Source organism: Dipodomys ordii, unplaced genomic scaffold (genome assembly GCF_000151885.1).
Source record: "Dipodomys ordii isolate 6190 unplaced genomic scaffold, Dord_2.0 Scaffold3, whole genome shotgun sequence".
NCBI lineage: Eukaryota > Metazoa > Chordata > Mammalia > Rodentia > Heteromyidae > Dipodomys > Dipodomys ordii.
Window position 1 is genome coordinate 10,984,351 of NW_012267219.1, and position 19,211 is coordinate 11,003,561.

General features: G+C 39.2%; 1 protein-coding gene across 1 annotated transcript; it reads left to right on the top strand.

Moving 5' to 3' along the window:
• On the top strand, positions 1-16,284 carry Cct2 (chaperonin containing TCP1, subunit 2 (beta)). The gene is made up of 16 exons (XM_013021742.1): positions 1-76; positions 839-913; positions 1,006-1,071; positions 1,604-1,715; positions 2,228-2,304; positions 2,400-2,512; positions 3,379-3,581; positions 6,075-6,175; positions 7,138-7,265; positions 7,511-7,614; positions 10,779-10,898; positions 11,286-11,414; positions 11,614-11,717; positions 12,713-12,812; positions 14,296-14,437; positions 16,012-16,284. The coding sequence occupies exons 1-16, from the start codon at positions 74-76 to the stop codon at positions 16,040-16,042; spliced, it is 1,608 nt and encodes a 535-aa protein (XP_012877196.1). The 5' UTR covers positions 1-73; the 3' UTR covers positions 16,043-16,284.
• The last annotated feature ends 2,927 nt before the right edge of the window (positions 16,285-19,211 follow it).

Sequence of the window (19,211 nt, forward strand, 5' to 3'; positions counted from 1 at the left end):
CCCCCCCCTCCTCCTGCTGCCTTCCGGGCGTGAGGTGTGAGGGAGTAGGTTGTGCGCCGATCTCTTCAGAATCATGGTGAGCCTGTGCTCTCTCCCTCTCTCTCCTTTCCCACCCCAGTCCTCCTGGGCCCGGTCGTCCCTCCGGTGCCCAGCCGCCTCGCTGCTCCCCGCGTGGTCTCCGTGTCGCAGACTCCCTGGGCCTGTGCCCGGAGCCCGCCGCACATGGCGCGCGCCGCGGCCTGAGGCCTGGCTGCGGCCTGAGGCCTGGCTGCGGCCTGAGGCCTGGCTGCGGCCTGAGGCCTGGCTGCGGCCTGGCGGGCGGAGCCCCAGCAGGCGGGCCTGGAGGAGGAGAGGACTCAGGAGACAACGGTTCTTTCTGATGGGGCCTGCAAAGCTCCGGCGTCTCCCGATGCTCCGGGTCTGGGCCTCCCGAAAAGCGGAGAAATTTCTAGGGCTCAACCAGCCCCGCCTTCCCTTCGGGGCGGAGCGTGGAGGGTGGGGTCCGAGCTGGCCCGAGGCTGGAAGATGGAGGGCCGCAGGTCCGGTCGCAGGGGAGCGGCGGAGCTCGCTCTCTATTTCTCTCTCTCTCTGCATCGTCATTGGTTTAACCTCGTCTTGAGTGTAGCCAGTCTCTAATGTGTGATTTCATTCCTGGGAGTCCTCTTCCCTTCTGTTAAAGTAGATTTGACCTGCTCCAGTGGTGGACTCCTCGTTTGTCTGAAATTACTATGTTGTAAGCTTTCTGTTAGATGTCTACTTGTAAGTCTAGTGGGAGGTGTCTGACTATATGTGTTAAGAAGGATTGTTACTCAGATGGAATATTTCTTCATCTTTTTAGGCATCCCTTTCCCTTGCACCTGTTAACATCTTCAAGGCTGGAGCTGATGAAGAGAGGGCAGAGACAGCTCGTCTGGTAAGCCTGTTGTCCCTCATTCTTTTAAAGATAAAGTTGTACTTTTTTTTTTCTCTATAAAATCTTGGTGATCTTTTCTATTTTCCTTCCAGTCTTCTTTTATTGGTGCCATCGCCATTGGAGACTTGGTAAAGAGCACTTTGGGACCCAAGGGCATGGTAAGAAAATGAGCAATTTTTTGTATTTTTTTTTCTGTGTGTGTGGGGGGCAGACACAAAGTTTTAATAGTAGTTTTTAAACCCTGATAACTTTTCAAGTAAGGTGAATGCTTTTCTTGGTGAAAGGTAAAGTCCTGAATCACCATCCTCAGTCACATGTCCCTTTCCATTGGCAAACAAATGTTACCATCCCCATATACATCTTTTTGTTACTTATTCTGTGGTTGGCTCTTAAATTCCTTTCAGTGTAAGTGGCTGTGCTGCCTGTAGATCTACTGAGGAATAGTACTGTGCTGATAATCTTGATGGGTAATTTGTTTCCATAGTTTTCTCTGTTACACTGCTGAAACAAGCCTAGTTAACAGCTCTTTGTTTTCTAGAAGTAGACATGAAGGATTGCTTGTGGGCTGTATGCATTAAAAACATTTGGTAGTTAAATAGCCATCCAGAGTACTTACCAGACCTATATTGCTGAATGTACTGACCCATTTGTTCTTCAACTTATACTTAGAAACTGATATATTCCTTTTAGGACAAAATTCTTTTAAGCAGTGGACGGGATGCCTCTCTTATGGTAACCAATGATGGTGCTACTATTCTGAAAAACATTGGTGTTGACAATCCAGCAGCTAAAGTTTTAGTTGGTGAGTCTGAAGATAACTGTTAATTTTAATTTCTGTTTTGTCTTCTGTGTTGGGTAGTTGTATTTTAATTAATACCTATCACTTTCTAATTGGTTATTGTCGTGATTAAAATACAAGTTTGAGAAGTTTGGTATCATTTGTAGTGCTTATCTTAGACTTTTTTGTGCTTCTATAATGAAATACAGACTGGGTAATTTATTGGATTTGGCTCACAGTTGTGGGGACTGGGAAGTACTATATTGAGGATTGATGTCTGGTTGGGGCCTCTTTCTGTGTCATACCTGATGGCCATCAAATGGGTGAGAGAAAGAGATTGATTGGGATTACATTTCTAATAAATGTACTTTGCCAGGGGTGTATTTAAGCCATAGTGTTCAGACTTATTTCAGATGAAAGAAGTTCCCGAGAATTTGTCAAGTGAGGAACATAGATGAGTGAGATTTAGATTGATAGTGTTGATAAATATAGTAAACTACAGAGGAGTAATAGAGTTAATTCATTTATTTTTCTAGATATGTCAAGAGTTCAAGACGATGAAGTTGGTGATGGTACCACTTCTGTTACTGTTTTAGCAGCAGAATTACTAAGGGTGAGAGTAAACAACTCAGTTTTTTGCTAATGTGGCTTTGTGTATCAGAAGTAATCAAATCTTTGTAACTTTGATTTATATGTCTTTGTTAATAGGAAGCAGAGTCTTTAATTGCAAAAAAGATTCATCCACAGACTATCATTGCCGGTTGGAGAGAAGCCACAAAGGCTGCAAGAGAGGCTCTGTTGAGCACTGCAGTTGATCATGGGTTGGTATATCAAAATACTGCTGTTTTGAACATGCAGCCTAGAAAACCCTGAAAATTCAACCTAGAGAGCACAGTTTATCTTGATAACTGTCCCCTCAGCAGTAAGACCTCCTTGTCATCCTTCAGAGATAGCCACTAAAAGTGAAACTTTGCATTTCTATTGTTAAATATGTGATCAAAGTAAACATACTAACAAAATATATAGTATCATTGTATAGAGGGTTTGTTCCATTTTTGAGGTGGTCTCTAGCCCAGACTTACCTCTAACTCATGATCCTGTCTTTTAACTAATTTAGTAACAGGTATGTTTTTGGGTGTTGATAGTCTGCAACATTAATTTTGAAAGAGTTAAATAATTGATTATAACATGTACACCAGAAGAGATTGATGTTTTTGATGGTTTTTAACTTTATGTTGTGACAAATTTGTTACCAAAGAAGGGTTTCTAGAGTGTGATATACATTACCCAATAGACTTCCTGGAACAATGTACACATGTAACTGTATGAAAATGCTTGTTTTCCTTTGCTTTTTTTGTTTTTGGTTGGTTGTGGGGCTTGAACTCTGGGCCTGGGCGCTGTCCCTCAGCTCAAGGTGAGCACTCTACCACTTGAACCACAGCACCACTTCCTGTTTTCTGGTGGTTTATTGGAGATAAGAGTCTCATGGACTTCCCTGCTGGGGCTTTTCCTTTGTTCTTGACAATATTTGTCCTCTGACTCCTCCCAGTTTGATGGAAAGATTGTCCTTTTAGTTAATATTTTTGTAGTAACTTTTATACACCTGTGTGGTTAGAAATAGCTATAAATTTGAGAAATTGAGTTGATATTTTGGTAACATTGTTTTTGTTTGGTTGGATTTATTTAGTTCTGATGAAATGAAATTCCGGCAAGATTTAATGAATATTGCAGCAACAACATTATCCTCAAAACTGCTTACTCATCACAAGGACCACTTTACTAAATTAGCTGTAGAAGCTGTGCTCAGACTAAAAGGTTCTGGTAATCTGGAGGCAATTCACGTCATCAAGAAGCTAGGAGGGAGTCTGGCAGATTCCTATTTAGATGAAGGTATGTGTCTGTCAAACATAGGAAACTTAGCATCTGAGGGTTGCTGAGGGAATGGTTTTTTAGTTAATATGGACTAGTGAAACTTACAGAGTCTGAAAACTAGTGTTTTCTGACTTTTTTAAAAGGACCAATTATAATGCAACCATTTTTGTCATTCAGTTTAACCCATTTGTTACAGTGACAATGTGATTCGTCTAATTCTGTGGTATTTTAGCATTTTCTTAATCTCTAGACTTCATTTTATATGAAGAGACCATTTGCAGTCTCCAATAAAAGAAAAGTAGCTGCCTTTTATAAAAAATCAACTCCTAAGCCGGGCACTGGTGGCTCATGCCTATAATCCTAGCTACTCAGGAGGCTGAGATCTGAGGATCATGGTTCAAAGCCAGCCCGGGCAGGAGAGACCATGAGACTCCTATCTCTAATAAACCACCAGAAAACCGGAAGTGGCGCTGTAGCTCAAATGGTAGAGCGCTCGCCTTGAGCTGAAAAGCTGAGGGACAGCGCCCAGGCCCAGAGTTCAAGCCCCATGGCCGACCAAAAAAAAAAATCAACTCTTCTCAAATGGTACTTGTCAAGTTTACATGTATTCTAAAGGAAAGGTCTGAATAAGGCAAAAGTAGTATGATATTGAAGGCATTTATTTAGTTTATTTCTGTGGCTTGGACTAAGGGCCTGGGCACTGTCCCTGAGCTTCTTTTGCTCAAGACTAGCACTCTACCACTTTGAGCCACAGTGCTACTTCTGGCTTTTTCTGTGTATGTGGGTACTGAGGACTTGAATCCAGGGCTTCATGCATGCTAGACAAGCACTCTTATCATGAAGCCACATTCCCAGCCCAAGGGTTTTTTGCTTTGGGTTTTTTTTAAGAAAAAATTATAACATTAATTGCAATTAAAAACAAGTAATTGCATATTGTTAATGGTGTGTAAGGATATAGTTTTGGAAGCTCATGAGTCTTAAGTGTTATTTTCATAGTATAGTTTGAAGAACCCAAAGCATTGTTTTGCTAAATTAAAGCTATCTTTCAGCTTCTGAGCTTTCTGCTTTATCTTAAGTGCTTGGACTCAGGTGTGTAGCACCAAGTCCACCTCAGAATTTTCACATTGTATTTACTAAAAATGGCCTATAACACTGTAGGTATTTCATTGTGGAGAAAAAGAAAAAAGGATTAAGTCGTGCTTGTTCTTGGGAGTCTTGGTTTTGCTAAGAAAGTACCATTAAATCTGAAAACTCTTGGTTAAACTTAGATGTGAAGTCTGCATAGTATTTCTAGTAAGAGAAGAATATTAAAATGAGGAAAACACTACAAGCAGTTTTAATGTAATAGGAATTTTAGTCCTCATGGTGCTCTGGTGAATGATTAGAGTTACCTTTAAACCACACAGAAAAATCCAAGCTTGGCTTGATAAATTTTTTTCTATTGGTTTGTAGGGCTTGAACTCAAGGCCTGGGTGCTATGCTTGAGCCCTTATGTACAAGGCTAGTGCTCTACCACTTTGAACCACAGCTCCACTTCAAGTTTTTTGAATGGTTAATTGGAGATAAGAGTCTCAGAGCCCGGTGTTGGTGGCTCACACCTGTAATCCTAGCTACTCAGGTGGCGGAGATCTGAGGATCAGGGTTCAAAGCTAGCCCAGGCAGGAAAGTCCTTGAGACTGCTATCTCCAGTAAACCAGAAGTGGTGCCGTGGCTCAAGTGGTAGAGTGCTTGCTGAAGAGCTGAGGGACAGCACCCAGGTCCAGAGTTCAAGACCTATGACCTACCAAAAAAAGTCTCACGGACTTCTCTGCCAGGCTGACTTTGAACTCTGTGATGCTCAGATCTCAGCCTCCAGAGTGGCTAGGGTTATAAGCATGAGCCACCAGTACCTGGCTGTGATAAAAATGTTATATATCTTAAAGAATCCCAGAAATAACAGGCATTACTAGACTTATGTTGGTACCAGGTCAGGTTAGGCTGGTAACTAGCATCTCTATCTCTGATTATAGTCTTGTTTAGTACATAAATGTGGTTGATAATTGCCCATGCTGCCAGGGGTGTAGTTTATACCATTTTTGACTCCATTGTGTTTATATTTTGCCACCAGCCTCAATTCTTTAAATAGTAGTTTTTATCAGTATAGTTTGTGTCTGAATCTTCATAGCTTTTTTTCTCTTGATCGGCTTTATGCTAATAAAGTGAGCTTTATGTAATCATCCATATACCCAGTTCAGTAGTATAGATCTGAAACAAAAAGTTTCAAAGTACTTTGTGTAATACAACTATTATTTGTACTATTATTTGTACTAATATTTTCTCTTATGTATCTTAAATCCATGAGTTAATTTAATGACCACTCTGGTGGACTGATTTATAGATTTTTTTCTAAAGACTTGGTAAATTGAATATAAATACATTCTTTGAATTAGTAATTTGATAGAACTCATAACTTTATAAGATGTATTAACACAATCTTGAAGTATTTAATGATATTCTTAACATTTATTATAGGCTTTCTGTTAGATAAAAAAATTGGAGTAAATCAACCAAAGCGAATTGAAAATGCCAAAATTCTTATCGCAAATACTGGAATGGATACTGACAAGATAAAGGTACATAACTACACATGTAAATTGTAATTGCTGGTTGCTATAAATTTAAGAATAAGTCATACTAAAAAGTTTAGAACGTGTGTGTGTGTTGTCTTTTTTCTTTGTTTCGTTTTTTTTGGTCCATTGTGGGGCTTGAAATCTGGGCGCTGTCCCTCAGCTCTTCAGCTCAAGGCGAGTGCTCTACCACTTGAGCCACAGCACCTCTTCTGGCCTTTTCTGTTCATGTGGTGCTGAGGAATCAAACCCATGGCCTCATGCATGTGAGGCAAGCCCTCTACCACTGAGCCACCTTCCCAGCCCCTATGTTTAATATATGTGGATGTAATCATACCTTTTGGTTACATGAGTTTATACAAATGTTGAGATATGCTATAGAACTTTTTTTTTTTTAATTTAAGTAGTTGTACAAAGAAGTTCCCATTCTACAAAACAGTATATGTCACCCATTGCTCCTAACCCATCCTTTCTCTCACTTTTTTTAAAAATTTATGTAAATTTCACATAAATTTCACATATTTCAGTATTGTGGAATAGTGATACTTAGTTAAATAAACACATTTTAACCTTTACAAGTACGTTGTCATTATCATGGTATATAGTTTGTGAATTCTAAGAGCTTTGGCAATACAAATTATTTTTTCCATGTCAGGTGATGTTCACATTTCTTTCCTTTGCTGTTTGCTCTTTCCCTCTCATTCCTTCCTTCCCATCACTGTCTTTGTGTTGTTTAGTTCTTTTTCTATGTCCAGTGCAACTGATGGGCTCCTTTGTTGTATATTGTTCCATTTCCCACTTATTCTATGTCCTCCTCCTGGCTTCCCTCCATTGTGTGCATATATCTACCATATATATGGTCAAGAACATGAAATCATTTAGTAATGCTACAACAAAATGAATGGCTGTCCTTTGCTATAAAACTTTTAAGAGTATTGAAATCTGTGTTGTTTGTTTTTCTGACTTAGATTTTTGGTTCCCGAGTAAGAGTTGATTCTACGGCAAAGGTTGCAGAGATAGAACATGCAGAAAAGGAAAAAATGAAGGAGAAAGTTGAACGTATTCTAAAACATGGCATAAATTGCTTTATTAACAGGTTTGTTTGCTTGTGCGATTTGTAATGTAAAAAATGATTTTTTTCCCATGAAAACTTATGTAACTACATTGAGTTATGTACATTTAATAGTGATTTTTCTAATTTAGTGATTTTGGCACATAATTTTACATTTTGTGCAATAAAGATTGAACCTAGGGTTTTAGAAGATACTGAGTCTAATATATCTCATTAAACTTAGAGTTGGTTTGCTTTGAGCATATGGTTTACTTGTATTTTATTTGCAGGCAATTAATTTATAATTATCCTGAACAACTCTTTGGTGCTGCTGGTGTTATGGCTATTGAGCATGCAGATTTTGCAGGTGTGGAACGCCTAGCTCTTGTAACAGGTATGAATAAAGGCATTAATTTCTAACAAAATAGTCACTCGGGTTTGTTGAACATTACTATGTGCAATTTGTCATTGAGCATACAAAAAAGTGTCTGTAAAGAGTTGAGTATTTACAAACATTCTGGTAACTGTTTTATATTTTTGGAAGCCTTTAGATTTAGTTATTTTAAGGGGCAGTACTGAGGTTTGGACTCAGGACCTTGTACTTGCCAGGCAGGCACTCACACTTGAGCCACATCCCCAGTCCTTTTGTGCTTTTTCAGGTAGGATCTTTTGGGGGGGGTTTGTTATTTTTTTTTTTTTTGCCACCTTAACCTGAACTGCAATCCTTTCTACTTAGACTACCAATGAGGGCACATGCCAACCTACTAGCTTTTTTTGTTGAGATAGAATCTCTGTAACTTTCTGCCTAGGCTGGCCTCCTTAATAGCTGCCCCTAAGTTATTTTTGCTCAAGGCTAGTGTTCCACCGTATGAACTTTAGCCCAACTTCTGGCTTTGGGGGCATAGTTTATTGGGAGATAAGACTTCTCAGACTTTACTGGCTGGGCTGGCTTCAACTCTTGATCCTCAGATATCAGCCTCCTGAGTAGGTAGGATTACATCTATGAGGCAGTAGCCCCTAGCAGTTGCTTATTTTTTAGGTTGCCTCGTCCTGAAATGCTTCAGATCCAGAAGTGTTTTGGATTTGCCTTTTTTTTTTTTTTGTAATCACAGTATAAATAGTACATATAAGATAACTTGGGAATTGAACCTAATTGGTAAGCATTATCCTTTAAATTCACTTATACTTACATACCTTAAACAGTCTGAAGGTATTTTACACAATATTTTTAGTGACTTGCGTTTTGAATGTGACCATATTAGGAGGTTTGGTATGCAGTTTTCCACTTGTGTTATGTTGGACGCTCTACGTGTAAGATTTTGGGTTTTCAGTTTAGGGATGCTTCATACATGTGCCACGTTATATAACCAGGTTTGCCATTGCTATAGGTTGCTTTTTATTGTGTTAAAGATTCTTACAAACTTGACTAATTTATGTTCCAAAGAATGAGTTCAAATGCTTGTACTTAAACACCATTTATGTAAATTTTTCTATTTCATTTTTATTTATTTATTTTAGCAGCATTAGGGTTTTTAATTTGGCCTCCCATTTAGCTCACTGACACATGCCTCCAATCCTTTTATGGTCGTTATTTTTGAGATAGATTCTTGCCCAGGTATTCACCTGGCCTTTGTTCCACCTTTTTGGCTTCCTATCAAGTCTGGGATGATATACACACAACCATGCCAAATTTTTTCCATTGAGATGGATTCTTGACTTTTCCACCGATAGCTGGCCTGTGGCATCGATCTTCCATTCTCAGCCTCATATAAAGCTGGGATGATAGGCATTCACTACCTTGACCAGCTTATGGTTTGAGAAGGGTTCTTGGAAAATTTTCTGCTAGGACTAGCATTGATCCACAGCCCCCTTGACCCAGGTAACTTGGATTACAGATGTAAATAGACCTGTGCTTGACAATGTTAATCTTTAAACTTGTAAAAGTAATGTTGAAGGCTGGGGAGGTGACTCAATGGTAGAGTACTTGCCTTGCATATATGAGGCCCTGGGTTCCATTCCTCAGCACCACATAAGCAGAAAAAGCTGGAAGTGGTGCTATGGCTCAAGTGGTAGAGCGCTAGCCTTGAGCTGAAGAGCTGGGGGACAGCATCCAGGTCCAGAGTTCTGGCCCCACGACCGGCAAAAAAAAAAAAAGTAATGCTGAAATCAGTGAAGCAACCTAAAAAGGTCTGATGAAAATTTACATATAACAGTATTCTTCAATAGAGCTATGAATAACATATTCCCAATTTTGTCACATAGATAACTATTTACAAACTGGAAATGTCTCTTTGCCTCTATGTTCTGTTATAATGGTTTTGGTATAATCTCTAACCCAAAGCTAAATAACAATCTTAACCATCTTTATCATCTGAATTTCATTGAGGTCCTTGAAAAAATGAGTAAGTTGGAAAATTGGTATGGAACCTAGGAATGAGGGTTAAGAAGACCTCAGGTTTTTGTTTTGTTTTGTTTTGGGGGGGGGTCCAGTCGTGGGGCCTGGGCGCTGTCCCTCAGCTCTTCAGCTCAAGGCTAGTCTCTACCACTTGAGCCACAGCACCACTTCCGGCTTTTTTCTTTTTGCTTATGTGTGCTGAGGAATCAAACCCAGGGCCTCAGGCATGCAAGGCAAGTGCTCTACCACTGAGCTACCTTCCCAGCCCAAGACCTCAGTTTTGAGATGAGAGGTCACTTGTATTTAGTGTAGAAATGTTGCTAAGTATTGAAAAAAATTGAAGGGTTACTAACATTTGGAGATTAGACATGGTCTTACTCCAGAATGATTCATGAGTCATTTTAGTAATGAGAAGCATAGTTTTCCTCTGACCTAAAGATTCATTTTGATTGTAACTAGAATGATTTTGATAACCTCATCAAGTGCTCTGGGAAATTCTCACTATTTCTCTCCATTTTCATCATAACTTGGGCTTTTTGACATTTCAGCTGTTGTGAGAATGAGGTATCTAATGCTTCAGATATCATCTTCCTGAGTAGCAAGAGTGACAGGCATTAGCCACCAGTGCACAGCTCTTTTCATGTTCCGTGTAGGAAATTGTATCATAAAACTTTTATCTTGTAGCTGAGTGTGGTAGCTCATACCTATATGAGGCAAGAGGATTGTGAGTTCCAGGCTATCCTGGGCTGTGTATTGAGACATCACAAAGAACCTATCCTTCTATATTCAGAAGAAAAATCTTGATTTGAATTAAAACATAAAGGTGAATGTTTATGTAAGTCTCAGTTTAACTTTTGGAGAGGTGAGGTAGTACTTATACAGTGTATGTACAGACCTGCCAAAGCCCAGACTGCTGGGATGTGAATTTCAGCTTCAATTTATACTACTTATATAACTTTAGATAAGTAACTGTAAACCTTTGCATTTTCTTAAGCCATATGTAAATGAGCCTGTCTCATTACGGTTGTTGTAAAGATTTTAAAATTCTACATGAAATACTGTGGCTGGCATATGCTAAGCAAGTGATATTTAAAATGTGTTACTGCATATTGCAAAATAAATTTAATAAGCCTGTCATGCATTTTAATATTTAATGTTCATAGGTGGTGAAATTGCATCTACCTTTGATCACCCAGAACTGGTAAAGCTTGGAAGTTGTAAACTTATTGAAGAAGTTATGATTGGAGAAGATAAACTTATTCACTTTTCTGGGGTTGCACTTGGTGAGTGCTTACTATGTAGATACTAGTTTTAAGTGTTTATTGGACTTTATTAAAGTAGAAGAGGAAAAGTTACTGTAGTACCAAAATATTAGTCTTTAACTCTTGGCTCAATCCAAGTTTTGTTTCAGTCTCTTAAAGACAACTTTATTTTGGCTGTGCTTATGTGAAGAGGGCACATCCAGCATACAGGGATTTTTTTATTTTTTTTTTCCTAAATAACCTAGGATGATTATAAACAAGGATTAGTAAGAAGGAAAATGTAAGTAAGTAGTAGACATACCAACTTTGAAAGCTCAGTAAATACAATCGTCACCTACAGAAATAATGGAAGGAAAACTAAAATGTGTTTTTTGACTTGGTGATAAGAATATTATGTTTTCACTTTAGGTGAGGCTTGTACCATTGTTTTACGAGGTGCCACTCAACAAATTTTAGATGAAGCCGAAAGATCTTTGCATGATGCTCTTTGTGTTCTTGCCCAAACCGTGAAGGATCCTAGGACAGTTTATGGTGGAGGTAAGCATTTGGAAAATATTAAACAACTTTACTACTTAAGAGGGCAGTGTAACAAATGATTTTATTGATTCTTGAAGAAATTTTATTGCCCTTGCACTTTATTAAAAAATGCTTGACAAACCTTATTAGAGAATCAGCCATTTGGTATCCTAGAGACAACTTAAGCATATAACTATTTTATTGGAATTTTACTTTGTAGGCTGTTCTGAGATGGTGATGGCTCATGCTGTGACACAACTTGCCAGTAAAACACCAGGCAAAGAAGCTGTTGCAATGGAATCTTATGCCAAAGCTCTAAGAATGGTAAACTATTAAAAATAGATCTAAACTCAAATTTTATGTATATAGATGGTTTTGATATGTGTTTCTCCATCCTGGGCAAGAAATAGTCATTTTCTTGACTTTAAAAAAATGTACAGGGGCTGGGAAGGTGGCTCAGTGGTAGAGTGCTTGCCTTGCATGCCTGAGGCCCTGGGTTCGCTTCCTCAGCACCACATAAGCAAAAAGAAAAAAAAAGCTGGAAGTGGCGCTGTGGCTCAAGTGGTAGAGTCCTAGCCTTGAGCTGAAGAGCTGAGGGACAGTACCCAGACCCAGAGTTCAGGCCCCACGACCGGACCCAAAAAAAAGAAAAAAAAAATGTACAGATTCTAGCTGGGAAGGTGGCTCAAGTGGTAGAGTGCTTGCATTGCATGCATGAGGCCCTGGGTTCAATTCCTCAGCACCACATAAGCAAAAAGAAAAAAGCTGGAAGTGACGCTGTGACCCAAGTGGTAGAGCACTAGCCTTGAGATGAAGATGAAGGACAGCACCCAGGCCCAGAGTTCAGGCCCCATGACTGGACCCCCCCCCCAAAAAAATGTACAGATTCTAAAGATTGATTCATGAGCAGTGAATAAATAAGCAAGCCAAGTGCCAGTGGCTCATTTCTGCAATCCTAACCACTCAGGAGGCTGAGATGTAGAATATCAGAGTTTGAGGCCAGCCCAGATAGAAAAGTTTGCTATTCTGCCTCCAAAAATAACCAGAAAAAAAGTGGTAGAGTGCCAGCCTAGAAAACATAGACGCTCAGTAAATCTGTAATCCCAGCACTGGGGAGACTTACACGGGAGGTTCTTGAGTTTCACATTAGCCTGTACAGAGAGGGAGGAAAACTCTTATCTCAAAAGGTAGGGGTAAGGGGCAACTTTTATATGGTTTCCAAGTGTATAATTTTAAAAACCTTACCTTTCTACTAAATAGGAATAAATTAATGGTCTGACTGTGGAATAGATGAATTATTTGTCATCTTCATTTTATAGTTACCAACCATAATTGCTGACAACGCAGGCTATGATAGTGCAGATCTGGTGGCACAGCTCCGAGCTGCTCACAGTGAAGGCAAAATAACTTCTGGGCTGGGTAAGAAATCAAGTGGAGGGGGCTGGGAAGGTGGCTCAGTGGTAGAGCGCTTGCCTTGCATGCCTGAGGCCCTGGGTTCGACTCCCCAGCACCACATAAGCAAAAAGAAAAAGCCGGAAGTGGCGCTGTGGCTCAAGTGGTAGAGCGCTAGCCTTGAGCTGAAGAGCTGAGGGACAGTGCCCAGGCCCAGAGTTCAGGCCCCACAACTGGACCCAAAAAAAAAAAGAAAGAAATCAAGTGGAACTTTGTAGCAGTTGAAAGTAACTATGGGGTAGAGTAGAAGTTCCTTGTTGTATAACTATTGTGTATGTGGGAAAATATTTTAACTCTCATTTTAGCATTGCCATAAAATGTTAGATTTGTAACTAGTTTGGTAAGTGGGATAAAATAATGTTTGTATACAAAATTTTAGTGTTCTATATTTCTTAAACTAATCAGTGAGGGCTAGAAGTGGGGCTCAAGAGCACTTGAATTCAAGCTGGCTTGGGGGCTCGGGCTTGTAGCTCAGGAGGCTGAAATCTGGTTTGTGGTTCAGAGCCAGTTGGAGCAGGAAAGTCCATCAGACTCTTTCTGCCAAGATATATGGGTCAAGTGGTAGATGTCAGCCTAGAATGAAAAGTTTAGGGACAGTGCCTTGGCCCTGAGTTCAAGCCCCAGTAGTGGGAAAGGTGGTGAAGGTAGGGGTTGGGAAAGGACACTTTAAAATAATGTTAACATTTTGAGACATTCTTGGGTACAGATACCTTAATGCATAAATAAAAGTGGCTAATAAGACAGATAATTTTTTTTCTCAAGCTAGGCACCTATGTCTCAACGCCTGTAATCCTAGCTACTCAGGAGGCTGAGATCTGAGGATCTGAAGATCAAACCCAGCCTAGGCAGGAAAGTCCATGAGATTCATATCTCCAGTAAACTAAAAAAAAAAAAAAAAATTGCCAGAATACTAGTTACCCTTAGGAAAAGAAGCTCAAGTATAATACCCAAGTACTGAGATCAAGCCCAGGACTGGTGTGCATATATGCACATACACACACACCTGAAAAGCTATGTAGACACTGTAGACATTACAAGTACATCAGTGCCAGGATAAATAATCCAGTCACTCAGGACAGAACCAATTAATTGTATGTTAGAAGATAAAGTGGGATTTTCATGGAAAGGGAAAATTAAGTAAACTACCTCTAGATTCTCAATTTTTCATAGTTAGTGCTAAGCAGATTTTCCATAATAATTTTATATATTTTTAAAAAAGGTAAAAGATTAGTATGTGGGGGAGTGTTCTGTGTAATTTTTCATTGGATCATGTTTCCCTGTGTTAATGCAGGCTTTCCTTGAACATCTTTTTAAGGTGATCTGCTAAGTCAAGTAGTTAAGCATTGTCATCTTTTAAAAAAGAGAAGAGCCAAATTTGATTTCAGGCTATAAACTATTCAAGATTTTTTTTTTTAACTCTTTGGGACTTACTCAGTAAATATTTTTTCAGATATGAATGAAGGTACCATTGGAGATATGGCAGCACTGGGTATAACAGAAAGTTTTCAAGTAAAGCGACAAGTTCTCTTGAGTGCAGCCGAAGCAGCAGAGGTGATTCTCCGTGTGGATAACATTATCAAAGCAGCACCAAGGTAATAAAGCATTAAAGTATTGTCATCAGTACCATCATCAAGGCAAGAACTTGGGAGCTCTCTGTTTAATAATTGTAATTAATGAAACATAGAGGCCTAAGTCATGCTTAGTTACTTAAAAATATGTAGTTACAATTCTTAAACTTTATACAAAAGCTTAAGGAGGAAGATGCTTGGGCAGCCAACATAGCTCTGTGAAGTGAAAAGGTACAAGAAGAGCCATACTTAGAAAGCTCAGATACCAAGGGGTTGGGCTGATGCAGCAGGCTGTGTATGTCTTTTTACAAAGGTGAATCTGTGCAATTTCCTTTCCAGGATACATTTCCATGGTATGTTAAATTCCTTTAAAATTTTATTCAGCTTTTCTTAAGTTTCTGTAAGAGTTCATTTATATGAAAAATTCATTCATTACCCCCCCCCCAAAAAAAATGAAGTGTTGTTATATAGTTGGTCTTTTACTGAAAGAACTTTAGGAGAGGAAGGACTCATTTTGGCTTATTTCAGAGGTTCCTGTTTCCGTGAGATGAGGCAGTAGAATTTCACAGTAGGGTGTGGCAGAGTAAAGTTGCTCACCTCATGGCATCCTGGAAGCAGAGGCAGGATGAGCGAGGAAGGGACAATACCTGTCCTCAGGAATCTTCGTCTAGTGACCACAACCACCTTTGAAGTGTGTCAAATATTTACAAAATGATAACCTTACATAGCTTTTTAAGTATATTTTTAAAATGAGTAGTTTAATTCGATCTTCCCGTACTTTTTGCACTGCTGAATTATTTTTCAAACCCTCTTCTCAAGAGTTGGAAGTGTTAAAGTTTGAAATTGCTCTAGTGCCCTTGCCTTCCTCTTCCAAAACATACTTGTGTTCCCTCACATTGAGTAGTCACCAGAGACAAAAGAGGTGAAGGAGGGGCTGGGATGGTGGCTCGGTGGTAGAGTGCTTGCCTTGCATGCATGAGGCCCTGGGTTCAATTCCTCAGCACCACATAAGCAAAAAAAAAAAAAGCCATAAGTGGCGCTGTGGCTCAAGTGGTAGAGTGCTAGCCTTGAGCTGAAGAGCTGAGGGACAGTGCCCAGGCCCAGAGTTCAGGCCCCATGACTGGCAAAAAAAAAAAAAGATGTGAAGGATTATTAGCATACTAAAGTTAATTTTCCTACTCATAACCACCAACTTTCCATAACACTTATTTTGAACCTGATTTGTTATCTACAATATCTAGTGTCTTGTTTATAGCTTCTGGTTTAAAGTAGCTATAAGAATTAAGCCACATGTGATGCTGTACATCTAAAATCCCAGCACTTGAGAAACTAAGGCAGTAGAGTCATGAGTGAGTCCAGGCTGGGCTACACGGTTGAGACCCTTTAAGGATTAGCCTTTTCTGGGGTGTGGGCCTTTGTTATTAAGTTATTTGGATGAAAAGTTGAGTACTAAATATCTACAGGCTTTCACATTCCAGATGGCTGTAACAAAACTTTTGGGGTTGTATATGGTGTTTAAAAAAAACAACTTTGGTTAAAATACTTTTTATATTTTAAAATGTGGCTACTTTTTATAAATGTGTACCTTTTCCTTATAGGAAACGTGTCCCAGATCATCACCCTTGTTAAGCATTCCCATTTGCTGTTGATCTCTGGACCAGTTCATGGTAATCTTATGTTTAAAAGACTTCAACCTCTTCTAGAAGACTGTGGAATATGAACACATAAGCTTGGACATTTAGCTGACCTTCTGTTTTAACATGGGTCTAATTTATTTGCTATTTCATTTTCCATTCAAGTTGGTTGATTTAAGCTTTCATTTCTCTTAACTGTTCATTAAAATAAAAATTTGAATGATTACTTAGTTCTTACATTTATTGATCTGTGTGTATCTTTGCTTGATTTATTAGTGGGAGTGAAGGATTAGATTTTTTAATATAAAGTCCTGATTGACTTTTATACCTTTACAAAATAATTATCTTGATTGACATTACTCCAAGTCAGATGTTTTAAGTACACCATACATTAATCTTTTAGTTTTGTTGCTGGGCCATATATATATATATACTCAATCATGCATAGCTTTACTATTCATTTAGTGAGTGTGTGTGTGCGCACACGCGTGCACAGGCTACTGATCCTGACAGGCTTTTTTGCTCATGGATATGCTCTACTACTTGAACCACAACTCCATTTCCAGCTTTCTGGTAGTTATTGGCAATAAAAGTCTCTGTGTTTCTAGCTACTCAGGAGGCTGAGATCTGAGGATCATGGTTCAAAGCCAGCCTGCAGAAAAGTCCATAAGACTCTTCAATAAACCACTAGAAAACTGGAAGTGGTGCTGTGGCTCAACTGGTAGAGAGCTTGCCTTGAGCTGAAGAGCTGAGGAACAGCACCCAAACCCAGAGTTCAAGCCCCATGACCAACCGAAAACAAAACAAAGTCTCTGTAAAACAAAGTCTCTGTGGGCTTTGCTGCACCAGCTGGCTTTGAATTGAGATTTCTAGATCTCAGCCAGAGTAGCGAGGGGTGCCTGTTTCTTCTTTTTTTTTTTGCCAGTCCTGGGGCTTGAATTCTGCCTGGGCACTATCCCTTGGCTTCTTTTGCTCAAGGCACCCTACCACTTGAGCCACAGCACCATTTCCAACCTTTTCTGTTTATATAGTACTGAGAAATTGAACCCATGGCTTCATGCATGCTAGGCAAGCACTCACTCTACCACTAAGCCACATTCCCAGCCTCCATTTAGTTTTGTGTAGTGAAATTACTGTAGTATTGATAGTTTTACAAAATTAAAGTTACTTTACATTGGAAAAATGATTTCAAGTTTGAAGCAGCCATATTCCACGTATTATTCCATCTCCAATATTTAGTATAATAAGTCCTAAAGAAGATCTCTTTTTTTTTGGTCAGTCTTGGGCTTGAACTCAGGGCCTGGTTACTGTTCCTGAGCTCTTTTGCTCAAGGCTAGCGCTCTACCACTTTGAGTCACAGTTCCATTTCTGGTTTTTGAATGGTTAATTGGAGGTAGGAGTCTCAATGGGGACTTTCCTGCCTATGCTGGCTTTGAACTGCTATCCTCAGTCCTCATTCCAAGGAGCTAGGATTACAGGTGTGAGCCATCAGTGCCCAGTTTAAGGTCTTGGTTGATTTTTTTTTTCTTAATGTAAATCGGTTAGAAAATAAAAATGGATATATACTGAATATGTGTTAAGTGTGACAAGATTTGCAAGTTATCCATGCATCTGCATCTTACAGAATTCTTCAAGGAATAAGGAAGCCTAGCTTATAAGTTTTTAATGAGTCTGAAGGGATGTTCTGTTTTCAAGGATTTGCACTGATCTATCAGTGTATGTAAGTTTGTCAGTGTTTTGTTATGTAAAGTTTTTTTTAATGGAAAAACTTGGTATTCATTGTGAAACTGGTTTATATCCTCCAGTGTTCACTTAAGAGAAATGTTTCATGGTTTATCAAGAGAATTGTTTCAGCAACATTGATATTTTACTTTTAACAACATTAATATAGCAGTAGCATCTGCTGTGTGGAAGTGCTTTGTCAAACTTATCAGTTGATCGAGAAGTTGCAAATTGCAACTGTTGAGATAGGTAAAGCAGATGAACAGGACATGACAAAACCTTGAGAGCTTTCAGGTGAGAGGTGGGTATGTTTGTCCTGTAATCCTGTCTGCTCTGGAGTCTGAGGTCTGCAGTCTGAAGCCAGTCCTGGCAGAAAAGTGTAAGACTTATCTCCAGTTAATGGCCAATGAGCTGGAAGTTGAGCTGTGGCTTTAAGTGGTAGAGCATCAGCCTTGAGTCAAAAAGCTAAGGGACAGAACTCAGGCTTAGAGCTCAAGCCCTACTTACCAGCACCAAGGAAAAATGTTTAGAACCATTAAGTAAAACTTCAGCCTAAAAAGAGAAATGGGGGAGCTTAATTTTTGTGTATGATGTCTTTTACCCTTCCCCTATTACTCTGTAGCGCTGGGATTTGAACCAAAGGCACTTGGCATACTAGGCAAGTACTCTTAGCCACTGAGATAAACCTGCAGTCCAACTGTTTTTCCTTTTTTACTTCATAGCCTTTGAAGGAAGCTCTTACAGATAATGTTGAATTTAGGTATAGAAAGACCCCCAAGTCCATGGATATTTTTAAAACGTTTACAACTTCAGAGGTAAGTGAAATCTTATAATGGTTTTAGGATGAAGTTTTTTTTGTTGTTGTACGTTTTTTAGTGTAAAAATGCTGTACAGAGGGATTACAGTTACATGAGCAAGGTAACAAGTACATTTCCTATTGAGCATTGTTGCCTCCTTTGTTTTCCCTCTACCATCCCTTCCCACCTCCACAACTACACCCCCCCACCCCTGCCGAAGTTGTAAAGTTCATTTTCAACATGGTGTTTTGTACATCTCATTGTTACAGTGGGTCCACCTGTATCTTGCTGGCAAGAACTTGATTTCAGTCATTAGCAATTCAATATGAAAATACACTATAAGTCCTATTGGTTTCAATCATTAGCAATATGAAAATAGACTAATCTTAGCTATATAAACATACAAATATAAACTTATTACGTTTAGTGATTAAATGAGCCTTTTGGCAGTCTAATCAATGGATTGTACATGCTCTACACATGAGTGGTAATGGGGAGCAATTATGGGATACCAAGAAACCTCTGATAAGAAAACACATGAAATTAGTCTGCTTTGTTTTTTTTTTGTTTTTTTTTTTTTTTTGTCAGTTGGCCCTGGGGCTTGAACTCTGGCCTGGGCGCTGTCCCTCAGCATTTTTTTTTTTT

What these genes read in the sequence shown, in the direction of transcription:
- Cct2 (XM_013021742.1), top strand. An exon ending in AGATTCCTATTTAGATGAAG is followed by an intron (nt 3,582 to 6,074) that starts GTATGTGTCTGT and finishes CATTTATTATAG; the next exon opens with GCTTTCTGTTAGATAAAAAA. An exon ending in ATAAATTGCTTTATTAACAG is followed by an intron (nt 7,266 to 7,510) that starts GTTTGTTTGCTT and finishes TTTTATTTGCAG; the next exon opens with GCAATTAATTTATAATTATC.